This window comes from Micromesistius poutassou (genome assembly GCF_964030765.1).
Source record: "Micromesistius poutassou genome assembly, contig: SCAFFOLD_5835, whole genome shotgun sequence".
Classification (NCBI taxonomy): domain Eukaryota; kingdom Metazoa; phylum Chordata; class Actinopteri; order Gadiformes; family Gadidae; genus Micromesistius; species Micromesistius poutassou.
The window spans coordinates 1-14,003 of NW_028180561.1; the positions used below are offsets into that span (position 1 = coordinate 1).

General features: G+C 47.7%; 3 protein-coding genes across 4 annotated transcripts; 1 reads left to right on the forward strand and 2 right to left on the reverse strand.

The window, feature by feature from the left end:
* The first annotated feature begins 502 nt into the window (after nucleotides 1-502).
* Nucleotides 503-3,538, forward strand: LOC311370691 (uncharacterized protein). 2 transcript variants are annotated; one of them, XM_084489025.1, is made up of 4 exons: nucleotides 503-695; nucleotides 792-890; nucleotides 1,409-1,486; nucleotides 2,046-3,538. In XM_084489025.1, exons 1-4 carry the CDS (start codon nucleotides 552-554, stop codon nucleotides 2,199-2,201), a joined length of 477 nt encoding a protein of 158 aa, XP_084345151.1. In that variant the 5' UTR covers nucleotides 503-551; the 3' UTR covers nucleotides 2,202-3,538. The 2 variants fall into 2 exon arrangements, with proteins under 2 accessions (XP_084345151.1, XP_084345152.1); XM_084489026.1 differs by having other exon boundaries at nucleotides 503-680.
* A 191-nt stretch (nucleotides 3,539-3,729) lies between these two features.
* Nucleotides 3,730-6,263, reverse strand: LOC311370692 (large ribosomal subunit protein uL18m-like). Its single transcript, XM_084489027.1, has 4 exons — nucleotides 5,995-6,263; nucleotides 5,619-5,793; nucleotides 4,727-4,961; nucleotides 3,730-3,878 (listed from the first exon to the last, which is right to left on the reverse strand). Exons 1-4 carry the CDS (start codon nucleotides 6,092-6,094, stop codon nucleotides 3,774-3,776), a joined length of 615 nt encoding a protein of 204 aa, XP_084345153.1. The 5' UTR covers nucleotides 6,095-6,263; the 3' UTR covers nucleotides 3,730-3,773.
* Nucleotides 6,264-6,473: 210 nt separating this feature from the next.
* On the reverse strand, nucleotides 6,474-13,699 carry LOC311370690 (V-type proton ATPase 116 kDa subunit a 2-like; the record flags this gene model as incomplete). Its single annotated transcript, XM_084489024.1, is given in 16 exon segments — nucleotides 6,474-7,323; nucleotides 7,828-7,999; nucleotides 8,369-8,489; nucleotides 8,614-8,700; nucleotides 8,815-8,925; nucleotides 9,011-9,224; nucleotides 9,444-9,562; nucleotides 9,693-9,783; nucleotides 10,156-10,313; nucleotides 10,977-11,116; nucleotides 11,398-11,548; nucleotides 12,197-12,409; nucleotides 12,789-12,882; nucleotides 12,986-13,068; nucleotides 13,572-13,649; nucleotides 13,651-13,699. Coding segments are annotated over 16 exon segments (1,975 nt in total), but the record flags the coding sequence as incomplete, so codon positions are not given.
* Between the last annotated feature and the right edge of the window lie 304 nt (nucleotides 13,700-14,003).

The window sequence follows — 14,003 nt, forward strand, 5'->3', positions numbered from 1 at the left end:
CAGGCTTGATTCAGGAAGACGGTACCAAAACAAACTAGTTGGCGCGGGTTGAGAAAATGAAGCAGAGTATACGATATATATATATATATGTACAGTGCAGAACGAGAATGTGGAGGGCCCCAATGACTGGGTTTGCCTTGGGCCCCCAAATGACTAAGTACGCCCCTGCCGGGGAAATAGGTCATTGAGGATGGTGGTGGTGTCATTTTGGGGGGTGAGGTCTTTGAAAATATATATTTTAACTCGAAATGTTTCCTTCTTAATTTTTTTTGTGGAGGAGAAAGAGGAATATAAGTTAACCATAAATCAGTAAAAAAAAAAAGGTATATAAATCTTTGAAATGTTGATTTTTTATTCAACATTTCTCACTACGTAAAGCGCTGATATGTAAGTTAGGCCCCTGGTCAATGTCTGCGTTCAGATGCACGTTACTTTTATTTTTAGCGAGTTATTTCGGACAACATCTTAACGTGCGTCCTAACATCTTTTAACATTGCAGCCAGCAGCGCCACAGCGCCCTCTGGCGGCGGAAGTCAAGAGATCAGAGAAACATGTCACTCCACAAGGAGGAGGACGACCCAGAGGTCGAAGGAGAAAGCCAAGGGGACGAGGGAGAGGAGGATTTTGAAGAGGAAGATACCGATGAGGACGAAGAAGAGGAGGATGACATACCTGATAGTGTGGGCATGGACAAAGTAATGTTGTTACATTTACATTATAATTGGAAGTAGTCTTATGTCTTAAAATATTAAATCAGATATATTTTCTTTTATACTACAAAAAAAAAAAAGGTATTTGAGGACCCGCCTGCAACCAATCAGGAAGCTTCGCCAATGGGAGCCCCGGCTGCCAATCCCAACCCTACGATCACCGTGCAGGACGGAGACAAGGTGAGCAGGACCCCCCCTCCCGCTGTGATGGTCTCCTCAGACCTCCCTCCGGCGGCGGGCGCGCCCTCTGTCCCCCCCGGGTTCACGTTAGGGATGGGTCAGAATATTCGATTATTCGATTATTCGTTCCTGAGGGTCAAAGTCGATTTTTAACATTTGGACCGTTAACATTTTTTCCCATTCAGATAAACAAGAATTAACGGACGGAACTAATGTTGGTTCTGTAGCACTAATAGTTAATCATGTACAGAAAAACAATATACACACAATACACAAGCATAAATATTAATATATATGCATACAACACAAACACTGATCACTGTTAAAGTTAGTTTTGCGTTTAAGATATTAAGTGATTTCTTGCCGTTGATCCATGGCTGCCTTTGTGAATGTCGGCACACATCGAATAATCGATTATTCGTTCATACCACCCACTGATTATTCAACCATGAAAAATTTGAGTTATTCACATCCCTGGTTCACGTCCGCTCTTTGTTCTCTCTCTCTCTGTTGTCCAGACGGTGCTGAACAGAAGCGGGAGGATGAACCTCTTCTCTCTCATGCAGTCCATCAGCGAGCTGGACGACGACAACAAGGTACCGTACGGTCAGAGGAGAAGGGCCGCAACGAGGCCCAGTGGCCATTCTAGACCGGTTTTAATGGGGGGGGCCGAGATGGGGCCGGCTTTTCTGTTAGAGGGGCACAAACCAAATTGTTGACGAGGGGGGGGGGGTGGATCGTGGACGAGCGCTATTGCGGGCGCGATTGTTGACGGGGGGGGGGGGGGGGGTTGGCTCGTTCCGGGGGGGGCCGGACTCAGAGTTACGGGGGCACTGGCCCCCCCCTGGCCCCCCCCCCCTAGAACCGCCACTGATGAGGCCACAGCAACAGACGAGAGGAATGAAGTTGGGCCGCCTTTTATTTTATCGGATGGTTTTCTGGCTGGAATATTCCTGTCAACTCCGCTGTGTGAACATTTACACAACACACACACACACACACACACACACACACACACACACACACACACACACACACACACACACACACGTCGGTACTGGATGCTTTCTGAAGGGGGAGGCCGAGGAGGCCTGGTTTGGAATACCATTGGGGGGTCTTTGATAGAAGAGTCTGATGTTCACTTATTTCTTTCAGTTGCCTGGGAGTCCGAGGCGATCCCCGCTGCAACGGAGGCGGAGCCAGACGCGGAAGGGCCTGACTCACCAGAGGGCCGTCTGTGTGGACGTTTCCCCCGAGCCCCGCAGCCAATCGGAGAAGAGGATACAGGACGCGGATGGGAAAAGCATGTGATTGGTTGAACGGAAGAGAGGAGGAGGAGGAGGAGGGTGTTGATCAAGGGATTCAATCAAATGCTCAAATGATGTCCAAGTAGGTAGAGTCTGTGAGGCGTGACTGATTGAAGTATTCACTCGACAAGCTATTTGAACACAGCTGCATTATCGCTCTCACTAATTTATTGTCACTCTTTTAAAATATTGGTCCAATCTCTCTTTTTGCATCCATTTCATTCCGTTGGGGAAGACCTTTTAGATGCTCGCTGTATCGGGAGCCCGTCAGTATTGGGGCCGCTAAAAGCATACCTGGCCACCAAATTGGTTTAGGTATTGAAATGTTTGTTTATTTCATGCTTGTCTCCGATCCAGTGGCATCCCTTTCTATGCTGTTATTTACTTTGAATACCCCCTCCCCCCCCGCCGGTCCACTCATGGACCTCACATAGTATAGTTCTATACCTCCCAACTAAAGGCATGTATATGCAATTCAAAGTATTTTTCCATTCAACATGTTTGAGGCTCTATGCTGCCAGTGTAGATTAGTTTTGTAGAGAGAGTAACGGTTTACTCTTTGTATTTACTTACCGGAGATTTTAGCTGAGTGCAAAACAATGTATTCCAACCACCATGTTTTAAGTTGACAGCAACGAAGACAGTACTTACTTTTTTTTCTCATTGTCACAAAGGTTATCTATAAGTGCCTTAAACATGAAAATTAAGGCTATTTGTTTTCTTGGATTTATTTTTAAGATATATTCACTACAAGTTGGTGACTGTCAGTGAGTGTGTGTTTGTGGGTCCATTTTGTACTTGGCAATGGGGGATGTTTTGCTGTACCTACGTTGAAAGTATTACATGCATATCTATAAATAGAAATGCTGAACCAATTCTGGTGCATGTTATTTCCATTTTCGTATCTGCCTTCAATGAAAGAGGATTTAATGCATTCAAGATTATGTCCTAATGTGTTTTTAATGGATGTGCTTTTTTTAGCCCCACACTCTGACCGGGTTTTTCATGCTTTGGTGTTCTCACCGGCCATCGTAGAACTTGCTGTTTTCATGGCATGCATGAAACACCATGCACTTTATTATTTAAAACACACACACACACACACACACACACACACACACACACACACACACACACACACACACACACACACACACACACACACACACACACACACACACACACACACACACACACACACACCCCTGAGCCAATGGCCACCTTGTGTTATGATGAATTGTATCAGACGTATTTCTATGGCCTCCCACGATGTCTCTCAGCACATTGCATATTTTACCGTTTACAACACTTGCTCTACGAGTGATCAAATAAAATATTCTACTTAAAGCAGCCGTTGTGTTTTACTCTGTATACCAGACTACAAAAGGATATTATCAACTAACAACACTGAAGATGGTTTGTTGATCCACAGCTTTATCGTGAATGCGGTGGCACTATCCACGTCGCTTTGTCTTAAGTGTAGACCGATTTGTCGTGCACCTTTTCAGTAATAGAGTGCAGAACAACAAGTTCAACCATTCTTTTAATTCAGATTTTCAATAACAATACGCAATATTCACATGGAGCCAGACGGGGCCTTGACTCGGGGTGCGATGTACTTCCTCCTGGGCTCACTGAGGACCAGTCCTCCGTCCTTCAGCGCGGTCCTGAAAGCCTGGATCTACCACACGGGAGGAAGACACAGAACCCAGTCAACGAACAGTTAACGACACGCATCCGGGCTGCTTCAACACTGCCATGGTTACACCAGTGTTTACAATCTCTCTCTCTCGCTCTCCCATTTGTAAATTAAAAAAACAGTTTTGAGATTGCAATGCAGAGTTTTCCTCAGTCTACGCGGGAGGAAACGGTTGTATGTGAGCTTTAGACAACCATTGTCCAAACCCACGCCAGAGATGGCGTACGCTACATCCACTCTAAATTGACCAGAGATGAGAATTTGTATTTGTTATATTCAACATAAGGAATGTGAAAAAAAAAATTGATATATATATATACTTGAAGAATGCTTAAAGGAGACAGATATACCTGACCAGGTGTGAGTGTGATTAGCCGTTAAAAGCCGTTTTGAAAAAATCTGCCTCTTCTGACATCACAAGTGGGCGTGTCCACCTAGATGTACGACGGATAGAGGAGCAACGTTTGCTACGGTCCACTGGGTAGGCCGGTAGACTGATCTATCCAGCACACGTCTAGGTGGACACGCAGATTTTCAGAAGAAAGGGCTTGTAACGGCTAATCACACTCACACCCGGCGGTATAATACGTCACCTTTTAAACGTTTCTTCTTCCATTAAACACGTGTTAAGACTGATCGGTTCGTCGGCTAGACTGAATCTCTCTCACGGAAGCGTTGCAGAGTCACAGGCCTGACTGACGGATTTAGACCGATCCGCCCCCCACACCTCGGCGTTCAAACAGGGGCACGCTTTGACCAAGCAGCTTGTTTGAGAGCGCAGGGTCTGCAGCCGCTGTTGTTGTTGTTGTTGTTGTTGTTGTTGTACTCACAGCGTCTGAGCGGAACTGCCAGGGGATGGCCCGGTACACCATGCGCGTGATGCCCGCCCGGTGGCACCGCTCGGCCAGGACCTGGCCCACGGCCTGGGAGGCCGCCACGCTGCGGGTGGAGGCCAGCTCCCGCTTCACCGCCCACTCCTTGGTGGAGCAGGAGAGCACCGGCGCGGGGGAGTCGCAGGCGAACACGTCGGCCGTCACGTGGTGCTGGGAGCGCGTGAACACCAACCTGAGGAGATGATCCAACAGGAGGGAGGGAGGGAGGGGGGGGGGGGAGAGAGAGAGAGAGAGAGAGAGAGAGAGAGAGAGAGAGAGAGAGAGAGAGAGAGAGAGAGAGAGAGAGAGAGAGAGAGAGAGAGACAGACAGACAGACAGACAGACAGAGACACAGACAGACAGACAGACAGACAGAGAGACAGACAGACAGACAGACAGACAGAGAGACAGACAGACAGACAGACAGACAGACAGACAGAGACACAGACAGACAGAGACACAGACAGACAGACAGACAGACAGAGAGGGAGACAGACAGACAGACAGACAGAGAGAGAGAGGGAGACAGACAGACAGACAGACAGACAGACAGGGGTTTAGAACTGGGACCAAATCGGCCTACGTTTCAAAAGGGTTACATTTATGTTGAGCTGGAAAAATGGCATTGTTTTGAAATTATGTCAAAGGAAGTGAGGTTTAAGAATAACTTTTTTTCAATTATATGTTCAGGTTAGATCTATACTTGTTCTGGTATTGAGGTTATTTATAGTTAGATGGTGTGAGGGGGAAATGTCTAGGAGGCAACGCCGATTCATATACATATTCTTAGTTTCTTGACCCTGATCACCACAACACGAGCCAATATATCTGACTCGGTCGGTACACACACCTGTGGTAGAACTCTTTATGGGGCCAGGTCGTCCCCCATCCCCGGTCTTTCACCGCCAGGGCCATCTGTTCGAGGTTGCGCGGGTTCCTGTTGACGAACGTCGGGCCGACCGCCTCGTTGTCGTCGACGACCGCCGGCGGCTTGGACTGCGGGGCTGCCTGGCTGAATGCCCGAGCTGGAGGGGGGAGAGAACCCGCCCGGTCGGTGGATGTAAACCAGCCGAGAAGAGCGTTGCATTTAAACAGATACCACCAGAGATGTATAGAACTGACAGGCAAAAATGTTAAAGTTATATCTATAGATCTAGCATAACATAGACTACTGTCAAATCTGTTGCTTGAATATATGATGTATACAAACTGAGAGGTGGTATTACCCAACAGTAGAGATTTGCTCCGAGCAGCACTCGTCCTGCAGCGATGCATTTGACCCAACAGCAGTCGGACACTTCGACTTATGTCGCCCAGAACCGCCATGATCTCTCCGCCAAGGTCCTCTACCCGCACATATAATTAAAAAAAAAAAAAAATCCAGGAATAAATGTATTCAATTCAGTTCCAGCGAGGCAGAGAGTCTACGATCCTCAAGTCAATGCACTACATAATGAAGACACTGCTGTCTACATGGGGGGCGCCATCTTTGACATTCGCTCAACATCCGATCAGTTGAGGCTGTGCAACTCAAAAAGTACACGGCCGGGAACTAAGGCCAGCGGTTATTAGTTCCGTTTATATATTATTACTCTGCCATGGTTTACAAATCTGTACCAGACTAGAATAATTGACACTGTAAATTGCCAGAAAATATAAATTTGCAATCTACAATAAGAAAATAAACATACAAATCAGATTAAGAAGCAAAAACCCAATTTATTTTTTTCATTGTACAGTTATTAATGGTAGTGCATTCATCCATTAACATGGTTATAGTTTTGATCAAAACCGTTGTGGTGTGGCATCACCCATTCAGATGTCATGTATTCACAGGCACTCATTTCAACTCATTTTGTATATAAGGCACCAGCAAAAAAAAAACAATTTCTATTGACTAATGCCTTAGGAATGTTCTTTCGGGAAGCCCTTACAGTTGAAGCATCCACAATGAACATTAGATCTTTGGCATATCAAAACCATCCCAATAATTTCAGCCGATTATTAAATAATTGGCCAAATCTTTTTTAAATTCCCTTCAACTATTAAAAAATCACATGTTCCTTTCCAAAGTCCATGTCTACATCATCATCACTATCTATCTATCATTTCCTGAGTATGTGAACCAGTAAAAAAGGATAAGACGATGCAATTCAAAAGTTTGAGTAGCCAAAACCGATAGGAATACAGAATGTAATTTCTGGTTTAGTATAAATAGTACATGTATGATAATTATTTTTTTCATAATGACATTGTGCTCCCACTGATGTCAAAGAACAGTCTAAGCCACAGACTTAAGTGATTTCTTGAGACCAAATTGCAGATAAACATTAAAAAAAACGAAAATCATTATGGCTGAACCAAATGCTGAAATGTGTGCGGCCGCTTCGTGATCGATCTACATTACACTGATGAACGCACTCCCCGCGGGGCAATAACAGTCGCACAGTCCTTCGATCCGTCAGATGGGCACTGAGGCGTTGATCAGAGCAGTGAAGCAGAAGGGGCAGAGCTTGTAACCCATCCCGCCGTAGAATTTGTTCTGGAACTCCACCCTTGGAAATGAAAGGAAAAAAACAACAACATGCGTTATTAACCCTTAGTCCTTAGGGCCCGCTTAAAACTCTCTCTGTGGAAACCTAGAGGCATCAGACCTAGAGGCATCAGACCTAGAGGCATCAGACCTAGAGGCATCAAACCTAGAGGCATCAGCCCTAGAGGAATCAGCCCTAGAGGAATCAGCCCTAGAGGCATCAGACCTAGAGGCATCAGCCCTAGAGGCATCAGCCCTAGAGGCATCAGCCCTCTGGCAGTATGGGAAGCCCTAGCCCAGCTTAAAAGCGTGAGACTTAGGGGCCAGGGGCCATGTGGTCGGCTTTTCGGTGCGTTTGTAATCATCGTAAACAACTTCGATTGAAACGCAGCTTCCCGATGATTCCCTCGGCCCTCGATCCCCGGCCCCCCGCGGTGAGCAGTGAGCGGGTTTGTCTGACTCGTGAAGATCATTTGATTTGATTGGTTGGTGGTCAGAGGACGTTCAAGCGAGTGTCACTTCTCACCAGTGCAGACGGAGCGCGTGCAGGAAGGCGGACAGGCCCTCCATGACCAGTAGGATGGCGACCGTCAGAAGGGCGAAGAAGGCGAACACGAGGAAGAGGGCCGCCGAGCCCGAGTAGCCCTTCCACTTGACACCGTTCCGCATCACCATCACCCACAGGACCTCCGACAGCTCTGCAGGGGGACAAGACACCGGCAGTGACTCGCCTGGCATGGCCGCCGCCGCCGCCGTTGTACAGCACACAAGGGCGAAACTCGAGCTCAACAATGAGAAATTGTCAGAGAATGATTTATTGAAAGAATGACTGAGGAAGTGGTGACCGTGAGTCATGTGACCGTGTGTGTGAGTCATGTGACTGTGAGTGTGAGTGTGAGTTTGTGTGTGTGTGACTGTGACCGTGCAAGCGTGTGTTTGTGACTGTGAGTGAGTGAGTGTGGGAGACTGTGTGAGTGAGTGAGTGTGGGAGACTGTGTGAGTGAGTGAGTGTGTGAGACTGTGTGAGTGAGTGAGTGTGTGAGACTGAGTGTGCGTGCGTCACTGACGTGAATGCGCCAGGCTGAGGGCCCAGAGTCGGAGGTAGGAGGCCGTGTTGGAGATGCAGCCCAGGCAGTACTCTATGGTGTGGATGGCCTGATGCATGTACACATCGGCAGCATCAAACGTCTGCAACAGGAGACGGGGCAGAATGAGAGACATTAATATACACACTCGGTTCACCGGAATAGCACGAGGTCAACACTTCCGGGCGACGTGCAAGCGTGACGGTCAATTACAACATCCCTCTTACCTCTACCTCCTCTTCCTCCTCCTCTTCTTCCCCCCCCTGGCTGGCGTTGATGGAGCCGTTCTCCACCAGCGGACGCCTGTCGCCGCTCTGAAACGCCGTGAAAGAGGACACGAGGACAAGAGGACACTCAGATCAACACACCGAGGCGTCAGGAGGACCGGAGGCCGTGAGGGGGGTGGGGGGCTGAGGGCTGAGACCTACCACACCGCGGAGTCTTCTCTTGTGCATGATGTACTCAAACGTGGGCTTCCCGAACAGCAACACGGGCACCGAACACAGCGCCAAGACCACCAGGACCTTTTGGACCACCATCTGCGGGGAGAGGACACACTGTCTGTGTTAACACACATTACACACACACACACACACAGACAGACAGACAGACACACACACACACCTGTCCGTGGTAGAGGGGCAGGTTGTCTGCGTTCTCGGTGAACAGGAACATGTCGATGAAGTGGATGAGGATGCTGGGCGCCTTCTGCGACTGCTCCGGCCTGAAGACGATCCACTTGAAGATCACCATGAAGACCAGGTAGCCGAACAGACACAGCATGAAGAAGAGCTCCGGGATCAGCACCAGGAAGATGTTGCTGATCTGTCCCCGGTTCCTGGTGTGGGACACACACACACACACACACACACACACACACACACACACACACACACACACACACACACACACACACACACACACACACACACACACACACACACACACACACACACACACACACACACACACGAGAGAAGGGTTAGGTGGGGTGGAGGCTGACGGCTGTGAACGTCTGCAGCCTACGGGTGTAGCAGGGAAGCGCGGTCCAACTCACACGTAGTTGAACAGGGACAGGCAGACTCCGAAAGACATGTGGATGACTCCGATGATGACCGACATCTTCATCTTGTAGGAGTTGAGGAACGTCAGCTTGTTGTTGGCCATGCCCCAGACCTAACGGTTAAAACAACAACACCATCAACAACATGTCACAGAGAAGAAGGTGAGAGTGGAAGGTCTCAAACTAAATGGCAGAAGCATGAAGGAAGAGGTCTCCAGAAGAGCCAGACGAGAGAACACATACCGGGTCTATTCCAAAGGGGTACGGGTTGGTGAAGACCCCGGGAACCACGGGATCCATGGCGAGGAAGGGAGTCCCCGCCAAGACGGAAGAACTGAAGGGGGGGGTGGGGGGTGGGGGGGGTGGGGGGGGGGTCAGAGAAAGCAAAACAGCAAGCGGGTGAGCGTGTGCAATGAAATGTGAAACCTGGTTACAAAAAGGGATTTGAATATGCATAGCTGCCGTTTAATCCAAGATAAAAGTCTCAGATTCAACATAAAAATAATAGTTAGTTAGTTAGTTAGCCATGTTAGTTTCTGACCCTGATGGAGACATGTGCAAGATGTACATAGGCCTAATATTAGGTGTTCTGCAAAAACATTTGTAATGCCTTAAATTAGGAAACGGTGTTGACTCTGAGGACACTGCAAGCAGCAAAAATAAGAGGAAGCTATTGTAGGATTTGGAAATAGAAAAGAGTGCTCACTTCCATCTGTTGATCGTGAACATGGGCTCCACGTGCCAGCCCGAGCTGAATGGGCTGACCCCCCTGCTGAAGCACTCGTTGTAGATGGCCCCCGTGTAGATGGAGAAGAGGCCCATCAACAGGATCAGATACCGGCCCCCGAACATCATCCGGAAGATCTACGCATAACACAGGTCGGTTCGAGTCACCGCGGGGTTAAAAAGGAGTTCCACTCCCTGAGGAACTACCTTATACAAGAAAAATACAATATAAAAGTTAAATGACCTTTGTGTTTCATTTACTACTAAATTGTGGTGGAGGTTTCTATCAAAGTGCAAACTTTTGAGTTATAACCCCCTCAGACCAAAATCCATTTATAGAGGGACATACCGATGCATTTATGGAGGGAAGCTTGTGAAGCTATGATCCAATGAACCAATTTAGATTTCACAGTTTAAATGAAAATCACATGGGGATGATGCGTGACGCACGAGCAGGAGAGCTAGCCAGCCTAGAAAAATACCCAATTCCCCACACCACCTTGATGTGTGTGTTATTTGCATCTGTGCTGAATTTGAAGCGGTGTTAACTGATTGAGGACAGCGTGATCCCCAGCGCGCTAGAGGGAACAACGACAGACGGCCATGGAACCACACAATGTGGTGGGAGGGACACAGCACTACGGACTGGTCAACAAACACTAAACGTAGTTCACAAGAGTAGGACAAACAGTAGGTGCATGTCAGTACGACACTAGGTGGTGGAGGCTAGGGGACACTGGGCTCTGCTATGAACCAGGGGGGGGCCCCCTTGGGGTTGGCGCCCTGGTTTGCCTGGAGTACCTCATTGCTGCTGTTGTTGAACTTGGGGTCCTTCTCCTCCAGGACCAGGTAGAGGGCCAGCAGCGCCATGATCAGCCCATGGCCCATGTCCCCAAACATCACCGCGAACAGGAAGGGGAAGGTGATGACGGTGAAGAGGGCTGCGGAGCGACACACACACACGCACACGTCAATACACACACACGTCAATACACACACACACATGCACACACACACACACACGTCAATACACACACACACACACACACACACGCACACACACACACACACACGTCAATACACACACACACACGCACACACACACACACACACACGTCAATACACACACACACACGTCAATACACCACTCCATTATTGGCAGCCCTTGCGATGCCCGTTCTAGGGTTCTAGGGTATGGGGGTTTGCGGTTGGGAGTGCGTACCTGGGTTGACCTCCCGGTAGTTGGCCACCCCGTAGGCCTCCACGATGTTCTGGAAGCCGGTGGTGAAGGAGTTGACGGGGAACAGGGTGGGCGGAGGGGTGGAGCAGGGCAGGCGGTTGTAGAAGGAGTCCACCCCACTGCCACTCTTGCGCTAAGGAGACGAGGAAGAGGTGTTGGGGGGGGGGGGGGTCAGCTCACATGAGCGTGAATGCATACATCATCATACATCTATCAGTGGATAGTAAATGGTAAATGGTCCTCATTTATATAGCACTTTTATCCAAAGCGCTTTACAGTGTTGACTTTTTTTCTTTTTTTTTTGCTTACTTATTAATCTACGCATTTGTGTGTGGGTATGTCGTACATTTACATACTTTTTCTTACTATGTCCTATGTGTCGGTATGCATTTATGTGTGTGTATATGTATATATATATTTTCTTTCTATATATGCCTTTCTAAAATGTTTTTTTAAACTTTGCCTTTATTTTCTATCTATTTTACTTTTTACTTATCTATTATTTTATTTTATTGTATGACAATGTTTATGTGTGAAGCACTTTGAGTCTGCCTTGTGTATGAAAAGTGCTATATAAATAAAGTTGCCTTGCCTTGCCTTTTATTTTACTTTTACTATATTTTATTTTATTTTATTATTAAGTCTTTTTTTTATTTGGTGTTCTTTTGTAAAAAAAAAAAAAATGGAAAACTCAATAAATACATTAAAAAAATAAAAAAAATAAAAATACATTAAAATAAAAAATAAATAAATAAAACAGTTCCCCCTGTGGCGTGCTCACCCCTCCCTCCCGCAGGGCGCTCTGCAGCTCGGGCAGCTTGGTGACGGGGCACCAGGCCTCGGCGATCAGGCACTTGTCGGTGACCGAGGGGCTGCAGAGGTTCAGCACCGTCTCCACCGCCTTGCACTTCTGCACGGCCACGCGCCACTGGGGCAGCACGGCCACCGCGCGCACCAGCAGCTGCTGCAGGAAGCTCTCCGTCTGGGAGAGCACCTGGTGGCGGTGGTGGTGGTGGTGGCGGTGGTTTTGGTGGGAGGAGGAGGATTGAGGAAGCAAAAGCTTTATTTAAAATGCTGAACCAAAATTGGGGACCGTGAATGAGAGAAGAATTTGATTTCTGGGACGTTATTACATATATATATGGAGTCATCGCATTTTTTTTATGCAGTATATGGAACAATTGAGAAGGAAAAAACCTGACAAATATCAGTAAACCTGGGAGAATTTACCTAATTTAAAGTGAAGTATCACACATGATAGACACAATAATAATAAAGAAAAACTTTGTCTGATTGGCTAAATAGAAACACCATTATTATTACTTTTTTTTTAACATGAAGTGAATTGACGATGAAGTCTATTTCCAACTGACCACTTTGATGTCGTTGATGCTCCCCTGGAGCCCCCTGAGGATGTCCTCCCGCTCAGACGTGCTCTCGGGGTAAGCGAAGGTCTGCGTGCGGAAGCTGCGTGCAGAGATGATGACCACTGCGTCAGGCTTCAGAGTTCAGAGTTCATCTGTTACAGCCACATTAAGAACACAAAGCAAATGGACGGCACGGAACCCACCAATCACAGATCTTCTTGACCTTCTGGCCAATCTGCTCCCCCCAATAGGAGATGAGGAACACGGTCCACTGAACCATCTCGCCCTGTCAGCAAGGAGTCATGAAGCACAGGACGCACTGGAGTCACAACCAACGCATTCACAAGCACAGAAATCATAGACAATATTCATGCAAATAATATTTCAAAGGTCAAAGGTCAGTTGTCATGTAAATGACAGTGAAGCAAGTTAGAAGTATACTGCAGCACAATACGATGAACAGACCTACCATTTGTAAATCTTAAAAGAAAGTGAAGATATTTGTGTTAAAAACATTATAATTCCAGAAAGTTCCACACCAGCCAAAATCACAACAAGGCAAACATCAATAAACGGTTCCAACACCTTAAAAAAGGAACATAATATGAAGACGCGATCTCCTCACATGAACGTAATTCCTCGTCCATAACCACGATCTCACAAGCCATGAAAACTCGAAATGTTTGCAGAAGCAGTTGGCCTCATTCACCGGTCATCTTTAGTGCCCCCCCCCCCCCCCCCCCCGACATGCAATGAGCCCCCCCCCCCCCCCCCCCCCCATCTCCTCACCGTGTCAGGATGCTCCAGCTTGCCCTCCATCTCCCGGAAGTCCACGATGATGTAGCCGCGGCACGCCCTCCACAGCAGGCCGCTCGAAGGAGGGCACCTTCCAGGGGTGCACTACCCCCGCCACGAAGCTGGAGACAGGGAAACCTCATCCTTATTACCCCCGCCACAAAGAGAGAGAACCTCATCATTACTACCCGCGCTACGAAGCTGGAAGACAGGGAAACCTCATCCTTATTACCCCCCTCCACAAAGAGAGAGAACCTCATCATTACTACCCGCGCTACGAAGCTGGGAGACAGGAAACCTCATCCTTATTACCCCCGCCACAAAGAGAGAGAACCTCATCATTACAAAAAACTTTTCAAGATCAGCTCTGTATTTATAAATCACTCTGTATATTTGTACATAGCTATGCCTGTACATAGCTATGCC